The 20,164-nt window shown below is 46.8% G+C and overlaps 1 protein-coding gene across 1 annotated transcript; it reads right to left on the bottom strand.

The window, feature by feature from the left end:
* Positions 1-677: 677 nt before the first annotated feature.
* On the bottom strand, positions 678-20,034 carry LOC137604721 (aryl hydrocarbon receptor-like). The gene is made up of 10 exons (XM_068328707.1): positions 19,743-20,034; positions 15,216-15,406; positions 8,168-8,274; positions 6,006-6,095; positions 5,829-5,937; positions 5,616-5,743; positions 5,339-5,541; positions 4,221-4,330; positions 3,980-4,121; positions 678-3,901 (listed from the first exon to the last, which is right to left on the bottom strand). Exons 1-10 carry the CDS (start codon positions 19,799-19,801, stop codon positions 2,218-2,220), a joined length of 2,823 nt encoding a protein of 940 aa, XP_068184808.1. The 5' UTR covers positions 19,802-20,034; the 3' UTR covers positions 678-2,217.
* Between the last annotated feature and the right edge of the window lie 130 nt (positions 20,035-20,164).

Here is a 20,164-nt window from a genome sequence, read left to right as displayed (position 1 = left end):
AGCTGCTCATATTGTAAAGATGACATATCGAACACTGAGAAGCAGCCAGTCGGGCATAAAACGGGTGAAAACTGAAAAGTGGGTCATGAATAAATAATTGTTGGTGAAAGAAATGGAGGAAACAAACCGCTTTGACCCCGCTAACCCTCCCAGCGCTCAGGGCGGCGGCGTTTCACACGCTTTCATTGCGAAATGACTTTAAGGTTGGAAATAAAACGAGTATTTCATTTCCGAACGTTTTCTGCAGGAGAAAATATTAAATGATTAAAATAAGAGTAAAAATTGTAACAAAAATTACAAATACAAGAAAATAGATTGGATTGTCTTTTTTTTACATTAAATTCACGCTTGCAATCATATTTGGTGTTAATTTCACAAAGGACCTGTATTATTATCAGATTTCGAGGCTGTACCTTCCTCTCCTCCATCATAGTTGGAACACTGAAGGAGAGGAAGATAGAAAAGTAAGAGTGAGGAGAGGAAGCCCCCTGCTGGACAAACCTCATTCCTACACTGTTATGAGATGAATAGGGCTGAAAGGAGGTTCTTGGTTCGACTCCCTCCTGTAAGGAGTTTGATCTGTATCGGCTCAGTCAGACTTGGAACACACAATTTCGGATAATCGGAAGAAAATCAATGGATTCAGACGTTCCTGATCCAGAACCTGTAGACACGCATGTATTTATGACAAGGTTTATTTGTTCATTATGATATACATACATGATATTTATCTGCAGGGATATAATTTGATTACACATAAACAGAATGTTAAAAGAAAAAGGAAAAAAAAGACAACTTTCGAGGAGCAGAAGCGTCCAAACATCAACACCTGCTGTGATGACACGTCTGGCTCCAGGGGTTTCCATAGCGACTACAGCCGTGTCCCTAACAGCACCCAGGATGGAAGGAATTCCCGCGCACAGGTGGGATAAACTCTCGAGGAAACTTAAAACACTGAGTGAGTTCCCGCCGTGCAGCAGGAGAACGGTTTAGCTGCCACGTGAACGTCCATGTAAACGCCAAGGGTTCCTGCTTTGTAGTGTGGAAGTCTGACGTAACCACGGACCCTCCCGTCAGGGGGGGGGGGGGGGCACCGCTCACACCTCCGATCTGTGCTGGGATGGAATGATGCATCTTTCAAACGCACATCGGTGGAGGTTAGACGATTCACCTTGTCAGTCACGAGAGATTCACGCCAAACCCTCAGGAAGAGACACTTTACAGTGGGCGGAGCCACTGTAATGTCATATTCTGATTGGGAAATGAGTGTGTGACATCACGTGATTGATTTGTGGACGAGTTTGGCTCTTGGGGGGCCAGAGGTAAATACGTGTAATGGCTCCAGAGGACGCTTCCTGCATGTTAAACAGTGGATTCAGTTTCTGCAGAGGTTAATAAATGAAATCTTTTATCTTAAGTCCTTAAATCTGTCGATCTGAAGGCACAGACGTGAGTAAAGGGATTCGTTTCAAATCGTTCTGAAAACATCCGCTTGTTTTTGTTTTTTTAAAGTATTCCAACGTGAAACAAGTGAAACCTGGTAGCGACAGCGGTTTCCCTCTCGTCTTTGGCAGTCTGGTGTTCCTCCTGCTATACACACGTGTGTATTTATACTTCATTGTTTCGACAGTGTTTCTTCAGCAAATACTGTCGACGGACAGTTTAAAAACATCACAAACTGTAAAAAGAAAACACACAGACAGGATGAGGGTCTGTGATGAGCACTGATGCTGAGGATTATTTTTCCAACACGAAAATCTGCTTTTTTTTAATCTGATACATTAAAATTAAAATGAATTAACATAAAATATACTTTGACTTTGGTTGTGGCCACTTCCCTCCCCTCTGCCATTTTCCTGAAGTTTTTTAATTGATTTAGGTTTAGCGAAAAGTACATTTACCTCCAAAATGTAGTTAAGTCTAAATTTAAACTGCCATAAATGGGAAAATATGGAAGCAAAATACTCAAAAAGTTTGAGTTTCCTGTCTGTGACGACATCATACGGGTCGGTCGGCTCTGATTGGACGGTTGAAGGAAGCAGCGGCGACAGGAAACACAGAAAGACAGGAAACGTTCGTGGAAGTTAAAGAACACCAGCGTTGGTGTCCGGTGGTCTGTTTGGCAGCGTGGGGGGGGGGGGGGTTCCTGGGTCCAACTGTCGCCTCATACCCACCATGTGGCCCCTCCCCTCTCCGTGTCAGCTGAGGAGTCTCTCCTCATAAGTAGTTTCCTGGGGTGAACTGACTGGTCCCACAGTGGGACGTGTAGAGGTGTGTGTGTCCGTTGCACTGCAGGGCGTGTTGCGTGTTGAGTTGCGTGTTGGGGGGGCTGACGCTGGTGCTCTCCTGGGCGATGGCGGACGTCCCCTCCACCGGCTCGCCGTGGCTCCACTGGAAGTAGCAGCAGCCCTGGGGGGGGCTCTGGTCCAGCGTCACGTCCAGCCCCCCCTGGCTCGGGGCGTCGCCGCCCGCCGGGCCGTTAGCAAAGCACCGGTCGAACATGCAGCTGCTTTGGGCGGCTGCCTGGCTGCACGCCAACCCCCCCTGCTGGGGGTGGTTCAGTCCGGTGAGGGGGAACCTCTGGTGGCGCGTCGGTGTCGGCTCAGCTCCGCTTGGCGTGAAGTTAGCGTACGGGGGCCTCTGCTGCTCGTTGTATGTCCACCGCTCCACCTGGAGGTTGTGTGTCTCCACAGGGGGCGCTGACTGCAAACGCGGCGCAAACGGAGGGGGGGCGTCGGGGGTGCCAGAGGAAGTAAAGTCACTGCAGGGAATCAGAGGTGGCAAAACGTCAAACCCCCCGTGAGCTAAAGCGTTCGCTTGTCCGTTTCCTGCCGCCGCAGGAGTCTGAAAATTATCCTGCGGACACACGAGAAATTGGTCGGGATGCGTTGGAGCAGACATGTGGGGGGGGGCGCCCCTGTGTGGCGGGACGCAGGACTGAAACAGGGCTGAAGCATCATCGATAGACGAGCTGAAGATGTCCTGGAGATGCAGGTGCATCAGCGGCGGCGGGTTAGCATCCGCCTGAGGAAGCAGTGGCGGAGTCAGGGGAGGGATCAGGGGCGGAGTCAGAGGAGGGATCAGGGGCGGATGGTGGGAGAGTTTCTGGATGCAGTTTTGTCCTGTGATCACACTGTTCATCGCCCCCTGCTGGTGAGCGAACACACTGTTCTGAGGCAGGTTCTGAGGCAGGTACGGAATGCCGGGCAGCGCGGCGTCCAGACGAGCCGCCTGAGCGAAGGCGTCCTGCTGATGGCGTTCGACGGGCGCCAGGCAGTCAGGCAGCGCGGCGCTGACGCCGTTCCCCCCACCCTCCTTGAACAGGATGTCATCGATGATGTCGAACACGTCGCTGGACACGATGCTGTCCAGCTCGGCGCTGACGTGGTCGTTCCGCCGCTCGTCCTGGCCGATCCGGCTCAGGGCGAGTTCCCACTCCATCAGCTCCGAGTCGGCCACGCCGAACCCCTGGAAGGCGGCGCTCAGGTCGCCGCTGTGCACCATCTTCTCCAGCTTGTCGATGACGTTGATGACCGACTGCTTGACCTCCTCCTTCACGACGGTCGGGGCGCTGGTCGCCGCGGTGACGCCGTTCTCCTGCCACGAGTCGCCGGTGACGCTGACCAGCGCCCGGCTGTCCTTGAACACCTGATCCACGGGGAGGGGCGGCTCCTCAACCGCCCCCTGGGTGTAGGCCGCCTCGTCCTGCTTCAGGAAGGAGTCCAGCAGCGAGCCGGGGGTCACGCCCTCCTGGAGGTCGCCGCTACCGAACATCCTGTTGAACTGGGACTGTGACACGTCCACGGTGGGGCCGGTGTCGTACAGGACGGCCTCCCCGGTGGTGCAGCTGAAGGGCAGCTGCAGCCTCCTCTGGCGCAGATGCTCCTCCCCCTCGGCGTTGCTGGAACAGACCAATCAGATCAAGTTAGATTCCTCGACAGCCGGCGTTACGAAGCGGATTAGAGTCAAAAACACTCACACCAGCGCTTTCTGATAGGCGATGATGAACTCGGGGCCCCCCCCCTTGTAGATCAGCCTGGCGTTGGCCTTCACCCACACCCAGCTGCCCGACTTACTGAGGAGCCGGAAGACCGACAGGCCGCTCTCGCCTGTCCGGATCACTGCCACACAAACACAACACGATCAGCCAATCGCAGCTGGAGAACCAGGAGTAAATAAACATATTTCACACAACACGGAGGATCAAACGCCACACGTACTGCGTATGTGGTTGTCGGCGCAGTACATCATGTCGCCCGCATGGATGAACTGGTAGCCGGAGCCTTTCATGCTCAGTTCCGTCTCTGAGTAACCCAGAATGACTCTCCCCCTGCAGACGAGAACCATAAACAGATAATTAAATAAATAGATGTAGATAAATGTACTTTATTCATCCCAAATGGGGAAACTCACACATTGCAGCAGCGTCAGTGGACATACAAAATAAAATTAAGAAGAAAAACAAAATTAAGAAGAGAATGAAATTGAGAATAAATTAGCATAAAATGCATAAGATATACATAAAAAATTACAATAAAATGTTAAATGTACATATGTTAAAAAGAAATATGAATTACGGTAATCCCTCGTTTATTTGTGCTTCAGGATGAACAGCTTCACTGCATCTCAGATTTTTAGTAGGTAGTCATGTGATACTGTACGCCCGTGCTATTGGCTGACAGCATCCGTGTGTGCGCTGCGTTCAGACTCACGGTTCCTCCTGCAACTTTTCTTTAACACAAAAGTGCTCTAAACAGTCTATCAGAGTGTGTGAAAAGGTAATACAGATATCAGGTGGTTTATATTCAGTATGGGGAGGGTTAATAAACGTTTAACATAAATTAAATTTAAATTAACTAGGTTTGTAATAACTAACTGGCTAACTAAATAGGTTTTTACATTAACTAGGTTTTAAACTAATTAGTTTCTGAACTAACTAACTAACTAACTAACTAACTAACTAACTAACTAACCCATAAGGTTAAGTTCTAAACTAACAAGGTTTTGAATTATTATATAACATTGTATTATTATTATTATTATTATTATGTTATCATTTTACTATTATTTATGTTTATTGTTTATGTTTACACTGTATGTTTTACACCTGCTTTATGTGCTTTCAAATGCCCCTTGGGGACTAATAAAGTTTTTTTAATTGAATTAATAATAAAATAAATAGTTCATCGCTATATCGCAGAATTTGTTTTTTTGCTGGTGATCCTGGAGCGCATTAACCGTGAGGAACGAGGGATTACTGTACACAGCAGACAGCTGAGAATCGAACAGAACGTCTGACGGATTTTAGACTCCACAGGAGTGTTTTTGTTTTTGTCACCTGGCGTCGATGGTGATGGGAGAGAAGTCCAGCTTGTGTTTGCTTTGAAACAGGAGCGTTTTACTGCGGATCTCCACGATGGTGGGGGGCTGCACGGGCATGGCGATGGCGAACAGCGCCAGCTGAGGTTTGCTGCAGGTCCCATTGTCCCTCAGACTCCTCTGGCAGTGGAGGTACTTCAGCCTGCCCTGGAACTTCAGCGCCTTGTCGGGTCCAAACAACCAGAGGTCAGGTTTCATCAAACAAAAAGGGAACGGTACCGGATCCAGGGACGCACCAGAAACCCGGAGGAGTTGTCCAGCAGGCAGCGGAAGCGACACACAAAACTCCTCTCCAGGAAGGAGGAGTTTTCCGGGGGCAGCTGCTCGGGGCTGTAGACAACGGCATTATGACACGTCTGCAGGGCTGAGACACAGGTGAGGGAGGTACAGGTGAGACGCTTCAGACAGACCTGGAGTCAGACACACGTTAAGTCTCCCTCAGTTCTTACCGGTGGCGTCGTGAGCTGGCGGGTTGAGAGCGAAGTGGAGCTGCTGCCTGAACAGAACCCTGTCGTCGGTGTGGATGAGCTCGAACACGCTCTGGTGAACCACGTCCGACTGTCGGGACATGCGGCTTTATCAAGATGTTCATCGACAGCAAGTAGAAGGTTCAGCGAGCAACTCACCTCCTGGAAGCCCAGGTAGTCCTTGATGGTGGGCGAGACGTAGAACACCAAACCCTCCGACGTGACCACCATCACAAACCCGTTCAGGGCCTGCAGAGGGAACAGTCGGCTTTGAAGCGTGCCAGTGGTGTGACGGGTGTGTCAGTCATGTGACTGGTGTGTCAGTCATGTGATTGGTGTGTCATCGACACACTGACAAGGAAAGAAAAAAATTCAAACAAAAAAACCCCCACAAAAAAACTTCTGACATAAGACCGCGTTCAGCCACCAGGGGGACGTCTCAGAAAATAGAGGTAGTCGCCGACTTACGACCTATGCAACTTACGACCGATCGACTTTACGACCACAATGTCCGGGTAACGCGGGCATTCCCTCCAGCCACAGTACTCACGCTCTGAGGCTCCCGCGCTCTCTTCAGTCACCACGGCGCACACACGCTGTTCAGTCACACTGAGATCAATAGCCCAGTCCACTACTGATGGGCTGGGCTGCTTAGGAGGCTGTGACGGAGAAATGTATGAATGGCGTATGGAAAAACTGTCAAGCGTTACGTGAACTCTTCTGCTGGATTTGAAAGTGACGAAGAACTTGATCAGATTCGAGAGAAAATAGTGAAACTGGCAAAAAACCTCTCCTTGGAGAACTCGAATGATCGCGCTGTAAGAACTGATCGCGCTGGAAGAAGAAAGAGTGGAAGAAGAAGAGAGAAGAGAAGCAGAGAAAGAAGAGGAGGAAACAGAAAAATGTTCACCACCAAAGGCTTGTCAGAAGGCTTTTCCCTGTTAAATAAACTCCGTGCACACTTTGAAGAAATGGACATTGAACATAGAAACATTTGCAAGGATTGAACGGATGGCAAACGACGCTTTCCGTCCATATCGTGAAATTTATGAGGAGAAAAAGAAATGAACAATTCAGACAAAGCTCACAATGATTATGAAAAGATCGTCTCCCGCTCCCACCAACCCACACGCTGCCCCAGCTGACGATCCGGACGACCCCCAGCCAAGAACCAGCGCTGCTGGATTGAATTTTTACTTAAGAGTCGATTTACGACCAAGTCGAGTTACGACCGATCTGTCGGTCCCAATCGCGGTCGTAAGTCGGCGACTACCTGTACTCTTCATCACATGTGTCAAACTCCAGGCCCAGGGGCCAAATGTGGCCCTCCACATCATTTTATGTGGCCCGGGAGAGCATAAGTCGGAATGTCTAAAAAATAAATAGGTCAAAAGTGTGCTTTGACCATAACTACTTTTCCTACAATGCAGTAATTAAGCCTATTCAAAGTTTGATCCTTGATTGATGGAGTTCTGTGGGTTTAATAACCTGCTAAATTAAAAGTATTTGTTATAACAGAAAACATATTCTTTCTGTGTAACTGTAATGTTTGTAACTTGAATAAGTAATAAATTCAGTTATTTAACATTAAGCAGCGGTTACTTATTTTATATTACATCGAATTACATTTAGTTACATCTATTAGTTACATCTGGCCCTTTGAGGACAGCCATTATGCGGATGTGGCCCTCAGTGAAAATGAGTTTGACACCTCTACTCTACATAAATAAACCACAAAATCCCTTAGAAATAAATTTTACTATTGGTTCCAATCCCGAGGAACATTTTATCATTCATCTTTTCTTGTTTTAGGTTGAATCCCACTCTGGTTTACTTTCCGTGTCTCTCTCTTATCCCTCCTTCAGTTTGAGTGATTCTCTGCACAGAAAGCCCAAACGTAAATCCCGCCGCCTTTTTTTCCTAATCCAGAATAAAGCCGACAGCTGCGGCTCCTTTGTGTGGTGTAATCACTGCCAGTTGTGACGTTACACCAAACAAGACGTTTGGCTGCAGCTGACAGGAGACTGTCAGCGAATCGGCTGCAGGCTTTTGTCGGAGACCGAGAAGCGTAGCAGAGTTTTTGGCGGTGGGACGGGCGGCCTCACCTGTCTGCACAGCTGGGGCGAAGATAAATAAGGTCAGGGTGTGTTTATGCACCTGTTCGCCCCGGGGGGTGGGGGGTGGGGGGCTGTCCAGCCATCCATCATCCTGTTGGACGTCTTCTTTAACATGAAACACTCACCAGCGCTGACACTTATGTGGACATCTTTACTCCGACTTGAATCAGTGATGGGGGGTGGGGTGGGGGGGGTTAAGCGTACCTGGAGCAGCAGGTCACCCTCAGAGAGTCCTGTCACGTCGATGCCGTTCGATTTCTGCCCGTTGACTGTGGGTAACGTCAGGTTTTTGTTCCTCTTCTTCATGGACGCTGCAGCAGAAAACGACAAGATGGAAAAACGGCTTCAGGAGATGAAACTTTTTTAATGTTGAAGCATCAAATCGACACATTTAGCCACATTTTAACCCCATTATCTAAAAGACAACATGTGAGCGTCTGAACCGCAAATTAACCGTGCAAAATGAGTTTGCAGAATAAAACGTTCCTCCTTCACATGATTTTTTTAAAAATAAATTTTCCACTTGAACCAGTTTGTCTGGATATTTTTTTTCATCTGACTCTCTTATCTTCTGTGACAAAGACAAACGACGGCCACAGGTGTAGGAATGCCATCATCCTCATCCCTGAATAATCCCAAAGGAAAAGAATCCTGTTATTATTTCACATCAAAAGGAAAGAAAAGCATCTTTCTCAACCGCCGGGGACGTCTTGATTGCTTTGAATACTGGAATTCTCTCGCGAATATAATCAAGAATGTTTTGATAATTGAGGTCATGTTGGATCTGAGAGACTGAATTCCCTGTAATTTCCATAAAGTCGATGCTTTTTTCAAGTATTCTGCTCAAACTCAAGTTTTCTTCTGAGAAAAGTTTCTCGGCAGTCGGGTCTGATTCCGATCAGGAGACTGCGTCATCACCCCCCACTAGTGTATTCACATCAGTATTGGGGAGGGACGGGAGAAAACCTCCTGAACCCACCAATCGGAGCTCACAGGTGGATGATGGGCTAACAGAGGGAGACAGGGTTTTACAATAAAGCCATGATGTCACAGGAAAAGATGTTAAAGGAAATGATCCAGAACGCCATGGTGGTGGTGGCCTGAGGCGATCTGATTGGCTGATTAGCCAAGGGTGGGACGTGACTAACACACCGCAACTTTTTTACACCAGGATCAGGATCAGGTTTTACAGAAGCAGGTATTTGGTTTAAGAATGGGTTTAAACGTTGGCGCCGTCCAGGGGACAGGTGCTCCTGTTATCAGAGGCTCCATCTGACAGCAGGCATACATACTGTACATACACACAACACACCCAGACTCACAACACAGGCAAACACACTTAATCCCTGTCCATCTGACGCTTGTGTGTGTGTGTGTGTGTGTGTGTGTGTGTGTGTGTGTGTGTGTCTTTTTTTAGCAGCAGCCGTAAGGGAGCGCTTCCCTTAACTGGACGGAGACAGGCAGGAAGATCCACGGATACGGCCCCTCCCGGTCGGTCCGGTCCTGTCACGCAACCTCTCCAAGGAGGGGAAAGGGGGCTCCCAAGAACACGCTCTCTCTCTCTCTCTCACACACACACACCTGCACAATCTGGCGATTGCAGCTTGACAGCAGCTGCAGCGCCAGCGTGAAACGTTAGCTTGTTTGTGGGGCTGCAGGGGTGTTAGCACGCACTTCCTGTTGTCCGTAAGCTTCAATATTCAATAAAACAACCAGGAAGTGCAGCAGCAGCAGCACCAAACGTCGCCGCTTCAGCCTCAGACTGGGGGTTAAACTACACTAGTTTGGCCCCAAACAACCAGAAAATTGAAGAATTTTAAAAGTGCTCGATAACTGCCCTCCCCTGTTTCTCATTCCACCTCCACATCACTACGGTTCATCCTCCTCCTCCCCAGGATGCGGTGCGGCGGTGAGAATGACAGACGTGTTGGTGGGTTCTTTAAAGCTGCTGTGAATTACAGCTGAGCTCCCAAAGATGCTCCGCTTACAGGAGTCGTCACTCTGATGCAACCTGACGAAGCCATTCCTGCAGGCTCGGGCATGCAGACGCTCCACGCTCGCACGCCAGGCCTCCTGTTCCTCAGACGTCAGCTGGCTGACACCTGATTGGTCGACTAGTCTCCCTTTCCCCTCCTCCTCCACTCCAAGTTCATTCATCACTCCTCAGCCTCAGCATTAAGACATTTAACAGGACTGATGAAGGCCAAGGCAGGACGGCATTTCCGTGTGGAGTTTACGTGCTCTCCTCATGTCTGCGTGGCTTCTCCAGCTTCCTCCCGCCACCAGAAACGACCCCGCCCCACGTCAAACATCAGCTGGGATGGACGTCAACAGAAACTGTTCATTTCAAACTCTTGTTATTGTGTGATTGAGTGTTTCAATCCCAGTTATAACCGAGAATCCTTACCTCAGTCCTCGCCCACAAAGCCCTAGAAATCATCAAGTTTCGCCATTAAAATCTAATTTCTATACACAAAGAGACAAGGAAAGAATGTAATCCTGAATTATTTACAATTTACGGTGATTAACTGTGGCAGCTTCAATTGTAGAGGTAACAAACATTTTCCAGGAAACTTAACGTCCGGTCACAACACTTAAAACGCCGAGCCAGAGGTAGAAGGACACGGTAAGAGGCCAGATCTGATTATTTAGGGACATAAACTGAAGAACAATAACGTATACAGTCATATCAGAGCTCAAAGAGCTTTAAGATAAACTCAAATACTTCCTTTACGGTAACAGGAAGTGGACGAGAGTCGTTGAATACTGACACCACAGGGAGAGAAAGGAAATGCTGTCAGAGGCTGAGTCCTGATCCAGCCGGCCTCCACACCAGCATGGGAACATGACCCGGGCTGAAAACATCATCCTTCCAATAGATCCTTGCAGAGATCTGCAGAAGTGCAGGAAAGCTTGTAAAAACCAACAGCTAATGAAACGGGTCAGTCTGTGCACAAATCCAACCTCTCGCTGGCCTTTTGATTAATGTCCTCGTTTACTGACGTGACTTCAGGGGAAGGAAACGGCCTTGGATTTTTCACGGTCGGACGAGAGTGTCGTGTAGACACGTGGAGGAAAAGAGGGGGAAGCTGGTTTGGGTGGAAAACAAAAGGTTTGTGGGAGCCGAGGGCTTTTTGAAGCTTAGAGGGAACAGAAAATCGTCCATGGATGGATTTATTGACTGCTATTGAATATTGGGAAGTGTGTGTGTGACTAAAACATTACAGAGCCCGTTGTTTGTTCTGCACTGTGAAGAAGTTTGGGCCGGTCAGCTGATATTTTGTTGTTTTTACCTCATCAACTTGAATTTTAGTGCAAAATCAGAGATAAAACAAAATGCAACCAGAGTACAAAGAGCAATTTTTAAAAAATTATTCCACTGAGCAGCTCAATCATCAGCGTGATAAACGATTAGCCCAACAGCTAACCCTGTAGAAAACAACAACAACAACCACAAACTTCATGTCCAAAACTTTTTCCACAGTTGCTTAATTAAACACCTTTCTCTGAGTGACCCGTATTTTTATTTTAGCACTAATTGTTCCCGTGTTTACCGGTGTGGAGGTGGTGTGCAGGTATTTCGTAGGTTTGTGTTGAAGCCTATAGATGACGCCAATGGTCATAATAAACACTTAATAAATGTAATTCATTGCACAGTTTTTTTGTCGTGGCGTCTGTGTTTTTAGTCAGTAGCGACTTTAATATTGTGAGGTAAAAGCAGCGAGGTGATAGGTCGGGTTAAACATTTACAGTCGGTGATGAGTGTGCGATGATGAGTGTGTGTGTGTGTGTGTGTGTGTGTTCAAAGTACTGCGCTGAGTCGTGTGTTGGAGGCTGCAGCTCCTTATCGCTTCTCATCGGGGACAGAATCGTGTGAGTCGACAGTTTGGAGAGGAAATGCCAACGACGTTTTCTAATGTTAGCGCCGGGACATCAGATACAGACAGATTAGCATAAATGCTTGAAGCCTGAGAAGAAATGCAAAGTAGAATAAACACTAGACATCAGGTTGGATGTTGTCAATCGAATGTTCACGTTTCTTCTCTGTGCCCTTAAATAAATCCTTTAGAGCAGGGGTGTCAAACTCCTTTTCACCATAACGGCTGTCCTCAAAGGGCCAGGTGTAACTAATAAATGTAACTAAATGTAACTTAATTGAATGCAAAATGAATGTTACTACTCCTTAATGTTAAATAATTCTGAATTTATTACTTATTAAAGTTAAAAACATTACAGTTAGAAAATACAGTATGTTTGTTTCTCTCTTCTAACATAAATCCTTTTAGTTTGTCAGGTTATTAAACCCACAGAACTCCATCAATCAAGGATCAAACTATCAATCAATAAAGAAAAATAACATCAAACACAAGTTAGGACATTAACTTGTCAAAGTTAAATTGGGCTTCATTACGGCATTGTGGGAAATATAGGTTTTTTTTTTCAAAGCACACTTTTGACCTATAGGTATTTATTTTTAGACACTCTTATGCTCTCGAGGGCCACATAAAATGATGTGGCGGGCCATATTCGGCCCCTGGACCTTGAGTTTAACACGTGTGCTCCTGAACGTTTGAAGTGGACAACAGTTGGTCTGAAGACAATCAGCATCTTTTGGGAGACCCTAAATGTCGCCGTAAAGCCGGTCGGCCAATGGGGAGACAGGAGCCGAGGAACAAAGGGAGTTGTAGTCCTGTGGTTGGAAGCTGGAGACCAAACCCTCCACAGAATGGAAACAGTATGGAATGAAAACACAATCAAACCCTTTCTCCCGGTGGCTTCGTGCGGATCCCGCAACATTCTGAAAGGCGAGTCAGGAATCAAGAGCCAACAGGCAGCGTCTGTCACCACAGCGCGACGTCGTCTCCCCACAAGTTGACAGGCAAATTATATTGAGGTTTTAAGGTTAAATTAAACAGAAACACCTCCCAAAAGAAAAAAAAAAGCCTTATCACGAAAAGCCCTTCGGGATTCAACAAGACCGGGCTTCTCCACACAGGTGGGTTCTTCTCTCGGCTGCAAATGTTTGCCAAACGTTGTTCTGGCTTCTTTTATCCCGTCTGTTGTGCTGAGTCACGCGTCAGGGTTTCGTGCCGTCATGCTCTAGATATCTCATATCCCAAATTATATAAAATTATAACACTTGATTCGCTGTTACGACATCGGAGGTGATTGCTAACAGGCCCTGGATGGGGTTTTTTTTCTTTCCCGAAAGAGGTTTGGAAACACACTCCACATTTTTTTCTTCCTCTAATAGCGTCACATAAATATGTCGGCAGCATCGAGCCACAAGCCCGTCCAAACATCCCAGCAGCGCCTGGTGGAGTCACGCGATGGGACGGATGCTACAGCGTGCTGCCGCTGCCGCCACTGGCCTATCATGTCTTTAAATCTCACTCCATTCTCCTAAAATTGCACACTGTCAGCTTTCTTTTTTTTTTTACATAAACATTTACGGGATTCTCAGATTGAATCTGAGACATGTCCCCACTTGAACACCCACCCCAGGTGTTTTTTTTTGTTGTTTTTAAAAAAAACAAAACAGGTTAGCTCCTCTGAGATGCATCAGATTTGCTCTGTTCTGGACCAGCAACACCAGTGATGATGCTTCATGGTGGGTTGGATTTAAAGTTCCAGAAATTATGCATAAATTATGATAAATACCGGTCAATAACTTCTCCATAAATTAGGAAAAAATATTTTTCCCAACAGAAACACTTTCACTTACCTTTAAAAACATCTCTCTTTTGGTTGCTATGCCAATCAGACAACATTTCTTATTAAGGACCGGTAAGATTTTCACATTTCCATCACATGGAGCTCTATATGGGACAGGAGGAAAGGAAAAACCAGTGGGGACCACCGGCTGAGGACCACCTGAACGGCAAACGTCTGAAAGGGGGAAGGGGGAGACGACGGGGCGATGTATCAGCAGCATCCCAGCTAACAATGAGCAACACTAGACGTGTCATCAGGACGGAACAGATCCCTTCAGCTTTCAGCCAGCGTGTCGGGGCATGCCATCAGAAAACAGCGTGGTGTACTTTTAAAGCCACATCACATCACGAATGCACGCAACCGCCAACAGATAAGACATCCCAGATTCACCAGCCGTTAGCCGGGACCCCAGTCATCCACCATCCACCAGGAAAACACACAACTATCACGTCTTTCAATGTTCCATGTCTAGATCCCTCCAGAGGCGATCTATCGCTTCACAATCAATTAAAACTGTTCAAATGAAACTTTTAGGGAATTATCTGCATTGACTGATTCCTTCAGAGGAAATTAGGTAAAAGGGTGTGAGAACAAGTAGCGCTGGAATGTCACGACTCAGACGGCTCGTAAACCATCCATTCATAATAGATGTTCACACTCTGCTTGTAAAGGAGAAAGAAGCTCTTCATTCATCGTTTCACAGGCTGACGGGGCAGGATGTGTCACCAGGCGCCCCGTCCAAACCTCTGAAGGCATCACGAAGAGACGATGTCTCCCAGGTAGGGATTCAAACCTGGAACCTCCACGTCGTGAAGTCAGAAAGAGAACGAGGCAACGCGTGTGTCTGCAGACACAGGCGTTAATTTCTGCAGACTGTCCGCAGGCAGGACAGTCTGCAGAAATTAAATTGCACTACGTTTTATAATTACTTTTAAATGCATGAAATTAACTCCTTCTGACGCTGCATCCTGTGAGACCGGCTTCAAGCATGTAACACACACACACACAGCCAACAAACCATTCGTCATGTCTGACTCTCTCCTGCAGGAGTCATACACACACACACACACACACACACACACACACACACACACACACACACACACACACACACACACACACACACACACACACACACACACACACACACACACACACACACACACACACACACACGTAACTCTGTGGTTTCTCTGTCTGTTAAAGTGCTTTGAAATGTCTGTTGCCATGATTAAGCGTTATATAAATAAAACTTGAAGAAGTAACACTGACTCACACACAAGTCAAATTGAATCCACTCCCATTGAGGTACTTTAATTTTTTTTATGCGGCCGTGTTGCTAGCAGAGTGGGCGGGGTCAGATTAGAACCGCTGAGGATGTGTTGTTTCCTAAAATCACATTCCTGCCTGCGTGCTTCCCATTCCTGTCCCGGCCGTCAGACGTCCTGCCAGAACATTCCACCTCCAATGATTGGAAACGTTCACAGCAGATTCATCAACCTTTACGGTTGACATGGCAACGGTAGCGTGTACTCACCACTGAAGTAGCTCTTGGCCCGCAGGTATCCCACGCTGAGACGCAGGACGGACAGTTTGTCCAGACGCGAGCGGATCTCCTCGGAGAAGGGCAGGAGGTCCGTGAGCCGCTCCAGCTCCCCGTTCAGCCGATCCCGGTGGCGCTTCGACGGGTTGGATTTGACCACTCCATTCCCGTCAATGGTCTTCTTCCTGTAGAGTAAAAAAAAACAGGTCAGATGACTGTTAGCAGAATTTATGGAGATGCTGGAATCTCTAGATCACATGAAGGATGAGTCAGAAATTCGCCGTCGTCTCTCAGGAGCGTTTTACGGACTTGTGTTCACATGTTCAGCCAATAAAAATGATTCTACACCACAAAACGGCTACAAATTTCTAAAATATGGATGCCTTACACAAACCGACCGATTCAGTTTTGTGACGCCACGGCAACCTCGACCGACCTGTTTGTCAGAGGAAAGTTTACTCCGAATGCGACGGGATTTGCAAAAGTTCCAAAGCTCACATCATCCAACCCTTTAGCGACATTCCAAACAGCTTTAAAGCCACTCAGTAAACTGAGGCGACTGCGAATGTGCCTGAACTGATAAATGACAGGCGGGCGCCTCAGGCGGGCGCCACTGGGCGGGAGTCATGCTTCACTCGCTCCAGGAAGGACTCACGCGACATTATCCTGTCAGGTCAAGCACCTCCTGGATTTTGTTTAATCGTATTTTAATGCACGCCAAAATTGAAATAGTGATTCCTACGATGCACGCCGGTTCTGCCTGCCGTTGTTGACACCTTGCACTCAATAACCGTTGGTCTAGCTGCTGATAACATGCTTTAATTTGAGCGCAAACATCTCTGGAATTGTTTGTTTGCAGGTAGAACCAGTTTGATTGGTCTGTCTGACCACCCAGTACTCCCAGTCCAAACGCTTCACACACCACCAAAGTGCACACAAGGACCATCCAGTGGTTTTATTTGTTGAACAGAACTCGCATGTTAAGGCGGGCACTGGGATGGTGGGGGCGCCACCCACGCTCTGGTGCAAGTACACCCTCACAGGGATTATGGGAATTACATGTCATGACTCAAACCAGACACACATGCTGCACCAACAGGAGATCTTCTGGAGTTTTAGGATTGGCTGGTTGTAAAGGATGAAGTCTTTACAACGTCTGACAGGTTGCACATCCTGAGCGACAGCCTGCTAGCCGTCTGCTAGGGCACTGTGTGTTAAAGGAGAGGTAAACTAAAGGTAACTGCTGAGGCGGCAGTAAACATCACACTGGTGCAGCATTGTGATGACAACCATGTCCAGTTTCCCAGTTACACCACTTAAAATTCCCCAAATCTCAGCCTCCGGGATTTCAGCCAATGGAGGGAAAAGTGACAGCTGTGAAATCTGTGGGTCCCCCCATAACCCGAGTAAAGCACAGAGAACCAGGGGGATTACCGCTTGAAAAGGTGACAGCGGCACTATTTCACACCAGGGTGTTTAAATTTTGCACTTAATAGATTATTACACCACAGACGTGTGAATGAGGGCAGAAACGACCGGCCTGGAAATGACAGCGGAACCTCATTCTCATTTTTTGGAGACTGTTAGATTTCGGGAGGAAGAAGAGAACCAGTCGATGCATCGGTAGTTTTATGGCTAATTTTTAAGCATCAAGAACTTAACAAGAAAATCTATCTGCAGTTTCAAGCTTCAACTGATCTCTTCTTTGGACGTTTGCTTCATTCGAGGCGATAAATCCAACCGATCGGTCTGCAGAGAGCGAAGCCAACACTTGACTTCTGGCGGTACCTTCTGGGAAGAGCAGGACTGATCTCACACGTCAGAAATGCCAAGCGGAGACAAAAGCCAGCATTCAGAGATTTTTTTTTTTCCCAACCTTGATGTCTAATGGATCACGGGTTTGAGCAGCAGACATCCAGACGTTCATTGGCGGGAAGAAGGATTGCTGGTTTAGATTCCTTATCTCCTGATCAGACGTTTGGATTCCGACATGTTTTTGTTAACCGGCCTGTTTCGGTGAAACTGCGTCCAACAAATTCTTGAAGGCGGTTGGAGGTGGTAAAGTTTACGAAAGCAGATTCTAGATTTCGAAAAGGAAAAAATAGGAAAAAGGACGGCACAGTATTTTTGTCCATAAACAAAGGAGAACAGCAACGAGTGGGTTCCATAAAAAGCCGATTCAAACACTTCAGATTCAAACCAAAGTTTTGGGTTTTTCTATCATTACTTTGCCCCTGTTGTTGCTTGAGAACGTTTGACCCTTTTTCAGAATTCCCGGTCACTATTCCGTCACCTGTTCCCAATGAACCTGTGGAATGTTCCGTCCCAGCATTTTGAGCCTTTCCAATAACAATCCCAGTCTTTTCCTTACGCCTCTCTCCAACCAGGCTAGAAATAAACACACATTTTCACAAATCAGTGAGATAAAACATGAACGATTCCATCTTTGTATTGTTTAAAGTCGTGTGTCAGAAGGTAATGCTAATTTTGCTGCGTCAGTTTAGCGTCTTAACCTTTAACAAAGAGCTGCATTGTTCTATTGATGTTTGGAGTCCAGCCAAAGCTCCTTATCGACCCGTCTGACAATCCCTTCAGATTACCGTGCCAGTGCCTTCGACATGATAACAAGGTGAGCCAGAGTCGTTGTCAACTCAGGAGAATTGGCTCTGATTGGTTAATGAGGCAGGAAGTTCACCTTTGATTAAGCAACAGTTTTAGAAAAGTAAAAAAAAATTGTCCCATGACTGACATTGAATGCTTAGCGACGAAGATAAACACGCTTTCAACATGGCGCAGATTTAATCTGTAAAAACAAGCTGCACTTCAAGGCTGGATTACAAAGCTTCTGATTGTGCCGTTGGAATGTGCTAGCAACTAGCTTCCAAACAAAAGGTAAGTCTTTTAAACAGCGAATATATTCCTCTGGGGGGCTCTTATAACTTCAACTCCAGCGGTCTAAGATGCAAACACACTAAATATAAGTTAATAACACATTCATACCCTTTACCATTGGGTTCCTGGAAGAGTCCCTCTAAACGATAATTAACCCTCTGTCCACCTGTACAAACGATGCTATTGTTAAAGAACAACAGTGAGACCATAAAGGAAACTAAAGGTTCAGACTAATCTGTGCTTTTACTCTATATTTAAGAGGCACATGAAGAAAACTTTATGCAACTAGAGTGACAAGTCTGGTCATTAGCATCGGTCGCCGCCATAGGATGTCCTGTGTTGTCACCACAGTTGGCTTCATGCAGATGGACATCCAGACCTCACCGAAGCCCCACATCTTCAGGATGTCTGCAGGAAGGCTGAACAATTCATCAAAATAGAAGCAGGAACTGGATTCGTTTCTCAAACTCAAGTTCAGTACCATCACAAGGTTAAAAATAAATGCAGCCCAGCTCCAGGACCGTCAATCAGGATGCTCGGAAGCAGCACGTGGCGGCTAACACTAGCTCAAAGAAAATAAAAATCAATCAAACTGGGGGAGATGTAATGATTTTTAGTCCTAGCACTCAGGCCATGTTTTTGACCATGGATTTACTTTGGGACTTTGGACTCTCACTGCAACCATGTTTATTTAAACCACACTATTGATTTGTAGTAAACACATGTTGATTTGAAATCAATGAGCAACAACACTTCTCGTCATTTTTTAAATAACGAAATTTTATATACAACATATAACCAAAATAATAACCAAATTTTGTGTTTACTTATATTTGTATGTTTATATTCTACATTTTTTTAACATAGTTAACAGTTATGTAAATGTAGAATGAGACTTACGAACTTTTAAGTTGAAACAATTTTTATTAATTATTCTTTTCTTATGTATTAACATGTATTTATAATTTATTTATTATCAATTTTATTTACTAACAATTTCCCTATGCGGATCAGTCTGGTAAATTAAAAAAAAAGATAGTCCCCTCTTTACAGCATTTGTGTGTTGACGAATAACCTTTAATGACCCGTATGTAGCGAAACAAAACTTTAAACAAACAGTTCTTCAAAGAGAGATCAGCACTGATTCCATAACCGTGGAGCGCGAGCCCGTATCGTATTACAACAACATACTCGGAGCCCGCGAGCCCCCGCCCCGCCCCGCCCCGCCCTCCTCGGAGCATCGCGTGAGAACAGCAGCCGACCCTCAGACTGGATTGTGATTAATGCGCGAGGCCAAGCGGTCCGTGCCAGATCTGGGAGATACTTTCTTAAGGTGGTCCGTCCGCTAAAACCAACCTGACACCGCTGTTATCTGTTCCCCGTCCCGTAAACAGGAGTTAGCATCTGACCGGCTTCTTATCAACAACTTTAAAGCTAATCTTAATGAGTGACCTATTTACGACTCGCCACAGTGATGTAAACTTACGCCAAACCTCCGCACTAACTAACGTCACGTCCCAGGATATCGGCTCTTGTGAGGTTACACCTTCACTTTTGACAAATTTATTTTTAATTTTTTAATTTAAAGCTAGCAACAAGAAAAAGACTTAAAACTAGTTTGTGACTCACTGTTTGAGGACGGGCTTCTTTCTCTTCTTGTTAGCGTAAGCTCCCGGGTTCACCGACATGGTGACACTTTGACTTCACAAACTTGACTTCAGGTCAGGTACTCTCGGGGCTCCTTCACTTCCTCGCTGCGGGTTCCATCCCCATACGGCGGCGGCTGCAGGTCCGAGTCCCCCCCCCCAGGCAGGTGAGTCAAACCCCCATGTGGGCGAAGGTTCCCCGGCTCTTGACAGCTCCGTCCGGGCCGTCAGTCGGCGGGGCGGTGAGTTGGTTCAGTGTAGGTAGAGAGGTTTGGTAAGGCGTCGGGTTTGGGTCCTCCCCCCTGCCGTCCTCCTCTCTTTTCAGGAAACGCGCCGCTGCTCTCTTAAGGTGGACCGGACCCGATCGTCCCGGACCCGATCGTCCCGGATCCGATCGTCCCGGAC

The sequence above is a fragment of the Antennarius striatus genome, chromosome 12 (assembly GCF_040054535.1).
Source record: "Antennarius striatus isolate MH-2024 chromosome 12, ASM4005453v1, whole genome shotgun sequence".
NCBI lineage: Eukaryota > Metazoa > Chordata > Actinopteri > Lophiiformes > Antennariidae > Antennarius > Antennarius striatus.
The sequence above is the reverse complement of the archived record's forward strand: the minus strand, read 5'-3'. Positions and strand labels throughout refer to the sequence as shown.